The sequence below is a fragment of the Trypanosoma theileri genome (genome assembly GCF_002087225.1).
Source record: "Trypanosoma theileri isolate Edinburgh chromosome Unknown TM35_Tth_22_V1, whole genome shotgun sequence".
Lineage (NCBI taxonomy): Eukaryota > Euglenozoa > Kinetoplastea > Trypanosomatida > Trypanosomatidae > Trypanosoma > Trypanosoma theileri.
Genome location: NW_021639864.1, coordinates 251,163 through 266,030, shown reverse-complemented (window position 1 = coordinate 266,030; position 14,868 = coordinate 251,163). Strand labels below are relative to the sequence as shown.

Below are 14,868 nucleotides of genomic sequence, written 5' to 3'. Positions count from 1 at the left end.
AAAATAATAAAAAAAAAAAAAAAAAAAAAAAACGAAGGGTTTTTACCTCCAAGGCGCATACTACTAAATGAAAAAACAGTAACGTAGAGGGTAGAAGATCCTATTTTCTTTTACATGACTCTATTGCTACTTAATAAACCCCATTTTTTCCCCCTACTCGTTTTCTCCTTTTTTCTATTTTTTTCTTTTTTTTTTTTCCTCTTTCGATTCCGACCGGTATGTATTTATGTATATGTGTATGTGTATGTGTGTACGTACGTTGAAAAGAGTAAGAATGCAATCTTGCTCTTCAGCAATGTAACTCTACAGATAAAATAAAAGAAAATAAATCAATCTCAGAGAAAATGAGGGTGAATACAAAAAAAAAAGAGAGATGATCTGTGTACATGTCTGTGTATCTCTATCTCTGTCAATTGTCAGAGTGTAACACAGCACAAGATATAGAGCATATCTCACTATACTCTTCACATCACACAAACACCGTGAACAGTTATTTCCCCATCACTTACACCATCTGCACATACACACAGATACACATATATACACATATACATATACACAGAGAGACAGAGAGAGATACTCTCACTAATTCATACCTTCTCCTGTCCACCCACTTATACACACATACTATATTCATATATATACTGAATGAGAGATAAATGTGTAAAGTTAGTGAGAGGAGGGAAGGAAAGGTAGGGGGGAGGTGAAGAAAGAGAGCAGTCTTCTCATTTAACGCATCAATCGTGGTGTCTCTTCTGCTTCCCGCTCTTTTTGCAACAACTCATCCTCCTCTGCCATAACACGCGAAACGACAATTTGTTCAACCAGTGCGTCGAAGGCTGATTTGAAATTATCGCTCTGGTAGTCCAGAGAAGTTTCCACGGCACGAATACCTCTTAATTGTTTTGGCATAGGTGGAATGGCGTTATCGCCTACGGCCACCTCCGGCATGGATGAGTGGTGGGAGAAGATGAGTGAGTGCTTGTCTGGCACCCGCACCACAAAGTTATTCGCCTCATCGAGTTGATCCTGATCCAGTGCGAAGTTCTTATACCACAGCACGAGTTCCTTCTCCGCCCCGCGGATCTCTGGATTGAAGACGTAAATGATGCCGTCGGCGTTGGCGGCGACGGCCGGCCACCCCGCCTGGTGTTTGCTGCTGCCCGAGAGGTCCCACAGCTGCACGACGGCCTTCCGGGCGGCCGGCGGGTGGTGGCCGGTGGGGCGGAGGTGGTCGAGGCCGAGTTCGAGCTCGAGAATGCGCAGCGGGCGGGTCTCGCGGTACGTCTTCGTCGGGGCGTCCCGCATGCCGGCGAGGAAGTCGGCGAGGGTTGACTTGCCGCTGCGACTCGGCCCCAGCAGCAGGATCTTCACCTTCTCCACGGACATTACAAATATATATATATATATATATATGTGTCGGTATGTCTGTGTGTATACACACCTCTCTCTCTCTATCTATCTCTCTCTATTTACTTTGTATTCTCCTTGAATATTGTTCTTGTTATTGTTTTGTGTGTTATTGTTTTGCTTTTTTCTTTTTTCTTTTCTTTTTGAGGGGGGAACTCACTGGGCACCCGTAATGAGAAGAGGAAGAAGAGAACCATCAGAAAAGAAGAAAGGGGAGAGAATGATAGTGATAACAGAGAGCAACACAGAAGGAAGAAAGAAATAGAGAAAGAAAAAAGTGATTTGTTAATATTCCTCATACAGAGGTGTTTCTAACTATACATGGATAGAGGGAGTTTTTTTATTTGTTTGTTTGTTTGTTTGGTAAGATACACAATGACACATCAATATAGAACATCACACACTTTGCTTGCAATGCAATTATGTACTTGTATTGCACACAAAGACAGTGACGAGCACAGCAGTAGTCAAGAAAGGAACGCAGTTGAGAAAGAAAGAAAACGAAAGAAAAAAAAAAAAACTTATTCTGCCAACATCCAAAGAAAAAAAAAAAAAACACGGGGTTTTCCATCAATTAAAGAAACAAAAAAAAAAAAATTAGCGACGCATATACATATATAGATAGGTCACCAGATAAGTAGATAGATAAATATCCAACACAACTATTATAATACAGTCCGAACAATAACAATCATAATCATAATAATAATTAGTTTAATTCATGTTATGTCCTCTCTCTATCTCTCTCTCTATCTCTATCTCTTTATCTTTCTTAGCTCACTGCTTCTTGTTTGTCGTGTAAACGATCCAGTAATTCACGTACAGTTACCCTTTCAGATAACTCAACGGGTCGGAAGAGATCCCCTGTAAGTGAGGAGTTACATCCCCACACTGCATGACGCCTCTCATCCACGCGTTCGACAAGACTAGTATAATAAGGAAGATCTACCTTTCCATGTCCTCCTGCAAAGTTATCCCATTGTCGTTGCAATTCAGAAAGAAATAATGTGTGATCAATACTAGACATTGGGCGAGTCCCACGACGAATAAGTGTCTGTGTACGTAGATAAGCCACTGCCTCCTTTACGGAGACCCGTGGTAACTCCTCCAGCACAACAGGAGCCTTCTCTGGTTTTAACTCACTCCAACCAGCAAGTGCCACTCGGAGTGCGGGAACCCACATGCGAGCATCCTCTTCAGGGATATTTTTAAACGCTTTATACATGAGTTGAGACTCGCTGGCCACACTGTACCGTTTGGCGTGGGTGTAAAAACTATCTTCCACTGTCTGCCACGATTCCTCAACATCATCGCAGATACATTTAAATAAGATGTGTGCAAAGGTGGTATCCCACAGAGCCCCAGTATTCTCTACAGAAGCAGCTGCAGAATCTGTATTCATACGTTCTGGTAATAAAACCGTATAATGAAGTAAAACAGGTGATTGCGTTCGATTCCCTCCATCATTTCGGGCCGCATTAAGAATCTGCTCAAGGCGAAATAATGGATAAGAAGGATACATTGCAAAGATAACACTTGCAAACTGTACAACTGGTATCATACCACGCGAACCACCTTGTGTATTTCGTTCCATATCTAAATAACGACAAATAGAGAGAAGTAACGCTCCATCAAACTCCAACATACGGAAAAGGCATTCATTTACTTTACCTCTCGTCACTAATCCAAAGGCATATGTTAATGATCCACAACATCCACCACGTGAAATAGCATCTAGAGCATATGCAATTTGTAAAGATCTATTATGTGCTACAAGTGTTTTTTTACTTTCGCCTGATAAAGAAGAGGTATCCCCATCTGTATTAGATGACATTTTCCACAAATAATTTCGTGTAAAAGTATCTAAAGGTACTCGTGGATCTGTTTTATCCCATTCAGATAATATCATACGAATTACACGCTCGGCAACAAGTGGATTTGTACGAAGGTACTCCACACTGGAAATAGATCGTAAATGTTCTGGTGTATAAGGATTATTACCTGCAGGTGTAAGCCATAAATGATTAAGCATATCATCATCCGAGCAGGCAGCTACAGCATTAGCAGCATTAGCTGCTTTTTCACTAGTGGTATCTTGAGCAGCTAATGCGGTTTCTGTTTCTTTAATTTCTGCTTCAAATTCTTTTATTTTATCTAATGATGAATTTTTATTAAAATCATTAGAAAGTTTAAGAAGCGTTTTTGCAGCTTTTTCTAGTCTTTGATCACGAAGATGAGACCACCACTTTTCTACTGCATGTTGTCTATTTACAAATGCTGCCATCACAACATTTCTAGCTATTTGAAGATCTCGTAAATGTTCATCATTTCGACGTTTCTCAAGAAGAATTTCATTTTGTTGTTTTCTACCTTCCACTGCTATACCAATATTGTGATCAGAGAGTATTGAAAGACGAGTGGATAATTCAATACACTGCATAGCATACTTCCCATTAAGTTCTAAAAGATCCTGCACACGACGACTTAGTTCAGCCCGTTCCTGTTGTAGAGATTCCACATCCTGCTGTAGTTCATCAATTGCCTTTTCATCCTCCGCACGAGCAATCAGTCTTCTCACGTAAAGGGCATCTTTTCTCTTTTGTGTTTGGGCCGCTAATGCAATATCATTAGGCAGAACATTCATATGCAATAACTCAATTTGGTGTTTTAGAAGTTCCTCCAATTTTTTTTCTCGCTCCTCATGAGCTGCAATTTCCGCTTTTAAATGATCTCGTTGGGTGGAGGCCTCTTCTACGAGTTTCGCCATTCGCGCCTCCATCACTCGCATGCGTTCATGTGCCGCGGCCACTTCTTCATTTTCTGCCGAACTCCACATTGGGACGGTGGGAGCAGTTTGACAGTTTACGGTGTTTGTGGCTGTTTCCATTAACTCGTCAATGAGCTCAAAGAGAAAGCCGAGCGTTCGGCGCAGCACTGGGCGGTAAATACCGGCGTTGGAAGTGAAGAGGGCGAGTACGGCCCGCGCCAGTTCTAATTTGGTAATGCGCTTTCGTGTGGGTGAGTTCTCCACACCCGTGCTGGGAAGGGCAACACCCATACTCCCATCTACATTAGTATTAGTATTAGTATTATTATTGTTACTATTATTATTATTATTATTATTATTATTATTATTATTATTATTATTACCACCTCCATGTTCCATTTCTTTCAGCCACATTGGATATTCCTCAGCTGCTCGCACCGCCACAGGAGAACTATCATTACCACTACCGCTATTACCATTATCACTATGGATTATGCCACTGTTAAGATCCGCCGTACTTCCCTTCCCAGTGTTACTCCCATCCTTTTCTGTTGTGCAATCTACAGAAGTTATAAAGAGAGTTTTGTGTTTGCCTTCAAGACTATTTTGGCTGGGCCCGTCTATTACTCCAGAGAGTTTCTCCACATCCTCTGCAGCATCCCAAGCCTCCAGCATATGCTGAAGCTGCTCAAGCAACGCCGTCATTCCCCACGGATTACTACAAATCCTTGTAGTAACAAAAAGAAGAAGGGTTATAAAAAGAAATTAAATAAATAAATAAGAAAAAGAAAAAAAAAAAGATAAAGAGGAACAGTATCTGTTTGTTTTGTGTTTTTTTTTTTTTTTCTTTCTCTTCCGCTTCTTATTTGGCTCACAACAATACAAAAAAGGAAAAGCAAGATATCTTTCATATTGGAGTCTGAATACGTATATTGATAAGGGGGTATACTTGTATCCCCGTCCGTCCCTTATATATATATATATATATAATTCTCTTTTCACCCTTTACTTTCAGAATCAGAGCGTTTTAACTAAAAAAAAAAAAAGAGCATCTTGAGATCCCTCCATTCACTCACTCTCACCCTCTTTCTTTCTTTCTCTCCTTTATTTTCTTACTCCCGTGTAAGTATAGGCCTCTCCATTAGTGTGTAACGCCAAAAAAATCGAATGTGAGAGGGATGGATAATAATACATAAAAAGACTTACTTAACTAAAGTTGAATAGAATAACATTAACTTGTTCCCAAAAAAGTAGTCAACCGTATTTTCCAAATCACATGAAAGTACTTCTCCATGCAATAACTTCATCAATCATTGTTGCCGAAAATCTCAATAAGTTTTGCATCCCATCGTCGCAGTCGTCTCCTTGCGATACGGCAGAGATGTGACAATTCTATAAGGAATACGGTTTCAATCTGTAAAGCGTTCTCAACAGCAGATACTCTGGTACTAACACTATTAGTACTAGTGGAGGTTATTGACCATTGCTGTTCAAGAACCGTACAGACATCTTGTGTGAAACTCTTCACACTGAGCAATGTAGTTGATAATTGTTGCTTAAGTATATCACGTGTGCTTGCTGAGAGAGTGTCATCGTGTATGAGCAGCAGCAGTGTGGTGGTGAAATTTGCCAAATCCCTCTTGGTGGTTTCTACAACGTCAGAAGCATTAATAGAGATATCTTTCAAAGTACTTGCATTCAATGCGTCTGTTGTTGTACATACGAGGAAGAAAGATAAGAATGCAAATATAACTAGAAAGGGAACACAACTGCTATTATGTGAGAAAAGAGAAATCTTTGGTTTCCAACACATTACCACATCGATAACAAGAGTAATAATAATAATAATAATGATAAGGGGCCTATTACTATATATATATATTTTTTTTATTTCTCCAGTGACTTCAAAATAGTAGAGACATAAAGAAAAAAGAAAAGGAAAAAAAAAACACACACACAATCATTGATCTAAATAGTATCTAGATAATAAATTTATATTTCACGTATAGTTCAAAAAAAAAAAAAAAACATATCTATGATTCCATTTTCTTTTTTTCTTTTCATTTCCCTCCCATTTTTCTCCCACGGTAATTTTTACAGTAATGCCCATAGTTTCTCCACCCAACGAACCATAGGCGCCTGAGAAGCATCCTCACGTGTTGCTTCTGCGGCCTCACGAAAACACGTCTCCACGGCATTCATCACTTCTCCCATTCGCATCATTGTTGGGAGCGTTGTGCCTCCGTCGGTGAATCCCCGTTGGGGTGAATTCGCCAGACGGAGTTGCTCCAGCACGGCGTTTTCAATCATCTCCACAAAGTTATCCGGATTTACCCGCAGTATCGTATAAGGCTTCTTCACCCCTTTAGAGGGTTGTAAAATACGTTGTAGAAGTAATAAACGGGCAATCACAGGAGGAAGTGTGGCCAGAACTGTATACCATTCCTCTACGGGTTTGTCGAATGCCTCTTCCTGTATATTATACCACGCCGCGAGTTGATGTAATTGTCCTTTCAGAGACATTGTACTTCGACCCATAGAGCCATGACTACTGGCCGGGCCAAAAGAGAATACCACGCGGGAAATCTGTTGTAAACAACACAACACATGTTGTTGGGTGGAAGAATTAAAAGGATAAAGAAGTGTTACCGCTACAATCAATCGTGCAATAAGAATATCTGAAAGTTTTCGTGCATTTTCATCCAGTGTGGAAGTTTGTGGATCAAAAAGATAATAGAAATGAGACATGAAATGTTGTATTTGACTTTGCAATTGTCCCACACCTGCAGCTTCCTGTCCTTGAGCTCCACCAACGCACATTGAGATAGAGTCAAGAAGGAGTCCAGATGCGGATTTAAAAAAAGGTTGTATGGCTTGTTCACTAATAGATTTAAATTTGTTTGTCAAATCACGTAATTGACGACGTTTATCCACCACATGTTTACGTGCATTAGAACTAGTCTCTCCTCCTTCATCTTCCTCTTGATCAATTCCTCTTTCAACCCCAGAGATCCATCTATCTGTAGCTCGATCTTCTGTAAAAAGTTCTTCTGGTAAAGAAGCTAATAAAGCTTCCAAGTCATTACTTAAAAGTGTACATGCGTTACTTACACATATGTGTAATAATTGAGCACTCGTAGTATCACCAGAGACGGAGGGAAGTGGAGGGAGTGGCCATTTGTTAATCGCCTCTGTTACGGGTTGTATAAATGTGGTTAAAGACTGAATAACACAGTCCAGTACGATAGAGAGTGCGTATGGGTCTTGACGGTACATGGTAACATCTTGTGTGGCCACTACGGTGTAACTACGTGTTTCCAACACCTGCACAGCCGCAGGCACATGTGGTCGTTGAAGATCCACCACGATACTCATACTACTAGGACGACTACTATTATTACTTGGAATAATAGATGGTAATTTTGAAAGTATATAATGTAAACGTTCCTTATGTCGATCCATCACATGAGCAGCGAAACGGTCATTTACTTCTTGTGTAACTTGTGAAAGCCAAATACGTTTTAACTGTTCTACCCCACCAGGTGAAGTGTTAGAAAATAAAGAACTACTCGTTCGCCTCATGGCGAGAGTGTCCATTTCCATAAGTCGACTAAGTAATTCCAATAGTTCTCTCATATCAACTAAAAATGAATTTAAAAGACTACGGTATTGTAATATATCAGATGCTAATGCGGCAAGAAAATTAGGACGTCTTTGAATAGCCTGTAAACGTTCACGAAGTTTCTCTGTGACTAAATGCCAATAATCCCCTAACACAGATGTTGGATTCTCTATAGCACTGAGATAAGGAATATGTGTAACAGGATCCACTCTTTTTAATAAAACTCTCCAAACAGCTACAACTACTTGAGTATGTTGTGCTATGTTTGTAAAGGCTGACTTCAGACGTGAAAAGATTACTTCACGTGTTCGCATATTTATATCACTTGCAGAACCATTATTTCCAAGGTTCACTTCATCTGTCATACTCTGTAAATCTAAATCTCTCATTAATGACTTCATTACTTCACGTTTTTGTTCTGTCATAAGACTTCCCAATACACGAGGTAGACTACCAAGAATAAAGAAACATTGTAGAGAAATGGCGACACCACTTGTATCTTGTGTATCCCCACGTCGAAGCATATCTTGTGCTTTTGTTCGAATGACTACTGCAGCCTTTTCCACAGCATCCATGCGACTATCCACTACTTCTATACCTGTAATATTACTAGTTTGTAAAAGTTCCTCTAATTCGTGAAGTGTACGGGCAGCACGGGCAAGGTCTTGTGGAAGTTGACTCTTCAACCGTGTTGTAAGGCCTATAAATTTAAGAATACTTCGAAGTGTGTTTAGTGCCGCATTTATATTTTCCAATTTAATGATATTAGCATTAATGACCCGATGTGGTTCCTGTACCGTATTCCGCAGTTTACTAATCGAGTGCACGAGCGATGCGGTGGCCTGTCGGACGCCGGCGACATCCCGCTGGGCCCTGCAGGCGGCGGTCACCTGCCGGACCATATCCTCCGCGTTCTCCGACAATATTTTGTGGACCTCCTCCCGCACCGCCTTGGCGCACATCGCCAGCCGGACCCGTTCGGCGTGGCCGTTCGTGGCGTGAAGGGCGTAGCGGAGATAGGCGTCCTCGTCAAAGTCCGGACTCATCAACGTACTGTCGGCGAACATGGCTATTCCTCTTTTTTTGTTTTTTCCCCCAGTTGCTTAATTAGATAGATAGATAGATAAAAGGAAAGAAAGAAAAAGATGAGAAGGTAGAAAGTCTGTTTTAATTATTATTATTATTATTCCCTCTTTCTCTTTCTCTTTCTCTCTCAACCCATTATTATACTACTCATGTGAACACATCAATGCAAAGAAAAAAAAAAAAACGGTCAACACACGTATACCTCCTCCTCCTCCTCCTCCTCCTCCTCCTACACGAACCACATCACGCCTTATGGCAATCAAAGGTATCATTCCACTCATACGAATAAGAAAAGAATAACAACAACAGCCATATATATACACCAATGTATAATTAAAACTTTAGGGTAAAGAGACACACTAATATATATATATATATATATATATATATCGTCTCTTCGCCTGTTTCTCCAGAACCAAAAATAAGAAAAGAAAAAAAAAGAGATTATCATGATGGAACGGAACTACTAACACCACTACGCCCACATAATAATCTCTCACGCACCTTAACAAGAAGTCCTCTCACCGCATCATCCTTACACTCGCTATTAGAATCTAATGTTACCACAGCGTCCTGAAGAAAACTTCTCACATCATCTGATATGGGGCCACGAGCACGCAACACAGAGTTTAATAATGCCTGAATATTAACAATATCCGTTGTGGAAGTACAACGACCTAGTTGAGAAAGAGCATAAAGTAAACGACTTGTTACCTGTAAACTATGTGCATTTAGTGTGTACTTTCGCAATGGTGAACCACATAGTATATCCGTTGCTGAAGAATAATCCTTCGAAATACACTGAAGCCGTACGCATGCAAGAAGTGTGAGGGCAAAATTAAGACCCTCTAATTCATTTGCGACTGCATTCACTAATGTCAAAACAACTTCTTCACTTCCTGTAACATAAAAGTGAGCCAAAGCTTGTATAGTCATAGATACAGCTGTAGGGGTAAGATCCTGTGATACTCCTACAGCTGTTGGAATTGTTTTTGTATTGGACACACGTGCTGCCTGTGAAGATGATAATACCCGAAAAAGACGTAAATGACGGTATGAACTTAAGTGAAAGGCTTTTAATATGTAAGAAATATCCAATTGAGAGAGTTGTGGTGTTATATCAAGAGAACGTCGAGCTATACTGTTAAGAAGTTCACGTGGGGCTGTACATGTTAAGGATACCACACGGCATACATCCATCATAGTTGTCTTGACTTCATCAATGTTGGTATTTAATTCTATATCATCACAGAGTCGCTTCTCTGCTGCGATAAGAATACGTTTGGCCTCTTCAGGATATGTATCTGCTAATATAACGGCACATTGACGTACATCTAAAAGGGGAGTATCCTTAACAGTATTTACAACAGTTTCTGTAAGAGTTTTAATCAATTTGGTATCTTCTACACTGTAACGGTGTAATACTCGTAAAATGTGAACAGCTTCACGTGGAATTAAATCAGATGCTAATTCACGTAATCGAGGTAGTAATATGGCAATAATTTCCGCTGTCTGCGGATGCTTCATTTTCGCTAATGTGAAGAAAAAAGAAGACATAGATATGGCATCTAATAAAAATGTATTCTTTGTATGTTGATTTATTAATGCATAGGTGGTTGGAAGATCAACAGCATCAAAGTAGGCAGCAACACGAAGTGCACGTTGGGTGTGTATAAAGAGAGGATCCTCATCTGTAGAAAGTAATGGAAGTGTACGGAGAATTTGTGTTGCCTCTGTACGAAGTGCGGGATCAAATGTTCGCTGATGTCGTTGTTGCAATGCCATTAACTCTGTTATCCTCTCTACGGCGAGCCGTCCTGTTGGTGAGAGTTGACGGGCCTTTCGTTCCATCACACTGTTGCTATAACTCTGTTTGTGTACTTTAGACCGCATCTTTACAGCGAAATCCCTCGCCACCTTATTAAAGGGGTTACTCATTTTTATTTTTGTTTTTTTTTTTTTTTTTTAATACAGTGAGGCTCTCTTCCTTTTTTCTTTTTTTTTTTTTTACTTCCTATTTCCCCCACTCTTTTTTTTTTTATAGTGACATACAACAGCAGTCAAAAAAGTAAGAAAGTATAAAGAATAAAATAATAACAACAATAATATCAATAATAAAACTAGTTCTAGATAAAGGAACGTAAACATATTTATATATATATATATATATATATCTGTATTTACGCTAATTCGTTTGGAATTGTAGAGTTCGTTCTCTCTTTTTTTTTCTTTTCTTTTTTTTCTTTTTTGTTTCATCAATATCAATAAAGAGATGATGAGATAGCAAGATTCATAACTAGACACACTTGTGGTAGGAAGCTACTTCCACTGCCGCTTACACAGCTATTCTTATTTTTCAACACACTAGTGGTACTAACCACTACACTTTACCCTGTACACACTATCGACAATACCCTCACTCATCCCAGTCTCACACACAGACACAGACACACACACAGACACATAGAAACACTCTCGCTCTCTTCCTTTTGTTTGTTTGTTTTTTTCATGTATGGAAGGAGTGTTAAAGTGATAGATAAAGAATAAGTGAGTGAGTGAGTGAGTGAGTGAGTGATTCACTATTTCCCACCAAACCCATTTCCCATTTTTCCCCAACCCCATTCCCTCTTTTTTTTTTTTGTCTGTGTGTTCATTCTTTTCCTTCTCTTCTTTTTTTTTTTCTTCTTAAATAGACTATAACCACAGTTCAGTTCTCCAAGAGAAGAGCCCTTTCTCAAGGCATAATTTTACACCCGACATTACGTGGGTAGACGCGGGGCTTCTGACCGGGATCGTCCACTCCCTCTGGTGTGCGCTGCCCAATATCCGCCGGCGGTGCAACCTCTAATTTAGAGATAAAACTCTCTGTATATCCAAATGAGATGATGGCTGGTTGATTAATTAAATCCCCACCGTCATCTGTGCGTGGACGTTCGATAATCGCGTGATTCATCCCATATGTGATACACGCCTCCATGATATCTTCACACTCCTCCTCTGTTGCCCCGGCCAGGCGAATCATACGCTGGTCTGTAGGGCTGTAGTTAATGTACATATGGGGCTCACCAAAGGATAACTCCTGAATGGTGAATGTACAGAAGGGATTGAGTAACTGCAGCTCGGGAAGATTGTTCCGCCACCAGTTGCGCACACCGAAGCAGTTGGGATCTTTCGGATTCAACCACACAGTGAGAGACGCTACACATGGCGTGAATCGTGCCCGCCAAGACATCGGATGTCTATCTATATATTTCTTTTTTGTTTTTTTTCTTTTCTTCTTTCTTCTAGCTTAGAAAGAAGGTACAACAAGAAGAAAAACAGAAAAAAGAGAGAAAGACAGTAGAATATTAATGAGAAATAAAATACGTAAAACAAAAAAAAAAGAAGAGAGACTACAATAATCAATAATAACAAAGAAGAAAAAAAAAAAACAGGGCATCATACACACCCCTCAATTTGAAAGGGTTTGAAGTTCTCTTTTTCACTCTCCCTTGAGAGAAAACTCTTTTTTGTTTTGTTTTTTGTACATAAAATACACCGCGAGGAAAAAAAAAAGAAAAGGGGAAAGGAAGAAATATCTCCACAACTATATATATATATATATATATATATATCATCACTTCTTATTACGAGGAGATTTCTTTTTGGCATCTTCCACCACCAATTCATCCTCCTGGACTGGCTGTGGTAACTGTAACTGTCTCTCATACAGAACATCACTCAATGTTTTCTGCACCTCTCGAAGTTTAGGATCACCACTGTGAAGAATAATAAATGCGCGTAGTGTGATAGATGCACAGTAGAGTTCTGGTGGATGTGTAGAACTGTTCTGTAATGTTGACATCTCCGCATCATCACTTGGTTCACGAAGAGACAAAATACGAAGAGCCTCACGAGCCCCATCAACTGTGACATTTCGGTTATCCCCAAGGTTTACACAACGCAACACTGTATTACCAGGCACACGAAAACTGTTCTCCATTCGAAAACAATCCCGATCAAAAGGTGTTGTAGGACGTATTAAAACAGCTTCTGTTTTCTTTGATTTGGCTTGTGATCCTTTTTTAGAATCTTTCTTCTCATCTACAACGGCAGGAAATTTGGTTTGATACCACGCATTATATAATTCTTGATAACTGGGATAGGCTGGTGGAGCTGTAGAAGCTAGTTGTTGTTCCCGCAAAGTCGCATCACGACGTGTAAGATGTCGTTTACGATATGCTATTAATTTTTCCACTGCTATATCCTGCATACGAAAACAATCCACCAATTGAAGTACTCCTATATCTCCAATTTGATTGTGTCCTAGATCTAGTACTTGTAAAGTGCGGTTCTCTTTAAGCATATGTGCTAACGCTATTGCACCAGCGTCGGTAATATGATTTCCCCATAAATTAAGACTTACCAACTCACTGCGTGGATGACGAGCTAGCAATGATGCCATTGTAATAACATCATCATCTGTTATGCCGTTACCCCGAAGACTTAAATGTTTCACACCTGTTAATAGCATAGCAGGCCAACCGCGTGGAACCAAAACAGGAAATTCCTTATCTATTTGTGATATTTGATCTTGTTGTTGTTGCTGTTGTGCTTGCTTCTTAGAGTCAACTTTTCCTTTACGATCTTTTTCATCACGAACCTGATATTCAATTGGTGAGAGTACACTATTGAGTCCTCTATATGCAGATGGTGCAAATTTAACACCCTCCATTAAAGCTGATCGTTTTAACTTTAATGATAGAATATCATCTGTAGTTCGACTATCACTCTCTTTTAGTTGAGAAACAGACTTTCGTACATCTCCAGATGTAGTTCCTGATACTTCAGGTGATGGTGTTACCATTTCATCAACTGTGGTTCCAAAGGATAAATCCAATACCATTTTTCCTTCTACTGTACCACCTGTACCACCAAGTGTTTTTGACGATGTCGTCAATGGGATTGTAGGGTCTTCATAAAACCCTGGGTGGTGAATACTGTTGAAATCAATCGTTACAGAGGCCACACGACGACTTTTGTATAAGGATTCTACAAGAAGAAAATAACTTTCCATAGATAAACCACAACCCACAAATTCAACAGATACAAGTGAAAGACAATGTGGTATGGCAAGTGCAAGAGGTTTCATATCTCGTTCATTAAGACAAAACTTAAGATTACGCATCACAATAAAAGTGATCGTTGGAGGAGCTGCTTGGGGATTTGTCTTTGAGAAATCATCAATAACAACTTCCTTCTTTCTGTTTCGCCCACTCGTAGTAGACCCAGAACGCTTTGTTGGAGCTGTAACTGGAGGAGCAGGAGGAGGAGCAGCAGCAATAGGAGGAGAGAAAGGAGCAGCAACAGCGGCAATTTGCTCTAATGTTAAACCTGTGATTCCAGAACCAGCCGCTAGACCGGTATTCAAAGTCAATTGCATCTCCGCACACTTTGCCTCCTTCTCTTTACGTCGCTCTTCATTAGTGAAGATGCTGCGGTATAATTCCTCCCGTTCTGTGAGACCAAGTGCATGGCAGTAGGCTCCATAATCACAACGGAGATCCCCAGATGGCTCAAATAACATTTATTGCTTCTTGTTTGCTTTTCTTTCTTTCTTTACTTCTTGTTCTCCTCTCTCTCTCTCTCTCTCTCTCTCTCTCCTCTTATTTATCAATCTTCCCACTTTCTCTACCTCTATAGATCCCTACACTCCTGTGTGTGGGGGTTGGTAATGATACTACCCCCAATGTGACATAAAAAAAAGAAAAAAGGAAGTGCAAAGAAATGTGTAAATGTACGCCAGAGATCAGAAATAGTAGTGTGAGATCATTAATATAAAAATTAAATATCAGATAATACAAAACGAAAAAAAAAAAAACGAAATTTGAAACAAAAAAGTGCCTTTTTTTTTGTAGATGCAGATAGATCCACTCTCCATGGAATGGGAAAAAGTGACTGTATACATACTGTTCCCCTGAAGTATTACTTCTGAGGAAGAAAA

General features: G+C 39.8%; 7 protein-coding genes across 7 annotated transcripts; all 7 read right to left on the bottom strand.

Moving 5' to 3' along the window:
- Positions 1 to 729: 729 nt before the first annotated feature.
- Positions 730 to 1,389, bottom strand: TM35_000222150 (uncharacterized protein; the record flags this gene model as incomplete). The annotated part of the gene is made up of 1 exon (XM_029027262.1): positions 730 to 1,389. The coding sequence occupies one exon, from the start codon at positions 1,387 to 1,389 to the stop codon at positions 730 to 732; it is 660 nt and encodes a 219-aa protein (XP_028881482.1).
- A 793-nt stretch (positions 1,390 to 2,182) lies between these two features.
- Positions 2,183 to 4,882, bottom strand: TM35_000222140 (uncharacterized protein; the record flags this gene model as incomplete). The annotated part of the gene is made up of 1 exon (XM_029027261.1): positions 2,183 to 4,882. One exon carries the CDS (start codon positions 4,880 to 4,882, stop codon positions 2,183 to 2,185), a length of 2,700 nt encoding a protein of 899 aa, XP_028881481.1.
- A 601-nt stretch (positions 4,883 to 5,483) lies between these two features.
- On the bottom strand, positions 5,484 to 5,990 carry TM35_000222130 (uncharacterized protein; the record flags this gene model as incomplete). The annotated part of the gene is made up of 1 exon (XM_029027260.1): positions 5,484 to 5,990. One exon carries the CDS (start codon positions 5,988 to 5,990, stop codon positions 5,484 to 5,486), a length of 507 nt encoding a protein of 168 aa, XP_028881480.1.
- Positions 5,991 to 6,271: 281 nt separating this feature from the next.
- On the bottom strand, positions 6,272 to 8,866 carry TM35_000222120 (putative conserved oligomeric Golgi complex subunit 5-like; the record flags this gene model as incomplete). The annotated part of the gene is made up of 1 exon (XM_029027259.1): positions 6,272 to 8,866. One exon carries the CDS (start codon positions 8,864 to 8,866, stop codon positions 6,272 to 6,274), a length of 2,595 nt encoding a protein of 864 aa, XP_028881479.1.
- A 466-nt stretch (positions 8,867 to 9,332) lies between these two features.
- Positions 9,333 to 10,823, bottom strand: TM35_000222110 (uncharacterized protein; the record flags this gene model as incomplete). Its single annotated transcript, XM_029027258.1, has 1 exon — positions 9,333 to 10,823. One exon carries the CDS (start codon positions 10,821 to 10,823, stop codon positions 9,333 to 9,335), a length of 1,491 nt encoding a protein of 496 aa, XP_028881478.1.
- A 796-nt stretch (positions 10,824 to 11,619) lies between these two features.
- Positions 11,620 to 12,117, bottom strand: TM35_000222100 (putative NADH dehydrogenase subunit NI8M; the record flags this gene model as incomplete). The annotated part of the gene is made up of 1 exon (XM_029027257.1): positions 11,620 to 12,117. One exon carries the CDS (start codon positions 12,115 to 12,117, stop codon positions 11,620 to 11,622), a length of 498 nt encoding a protein of 165 aa, XP_028881477.1.
- Positions 12,118 to 12,501: 384 nt separating this feature from the next.
- Positions 12,502 to 14,451, bottom strand: TM35_000222090 (uncharacterized protein; the record flags this gene model as incomplete). Its single annotated transcript, XM_029027256.1, has 1 exon — positions 12,502 to 14,451. One exon carries the CDS (start codon positions 14,449 to 14,451, stop codon positions 12,502 to 12,504), a length of 1,950 nt encoding a protein of 649 aa, XP_028881476.1.
- Positions 14,452 to 14,868: the final 417 nt, after the last annotated feature.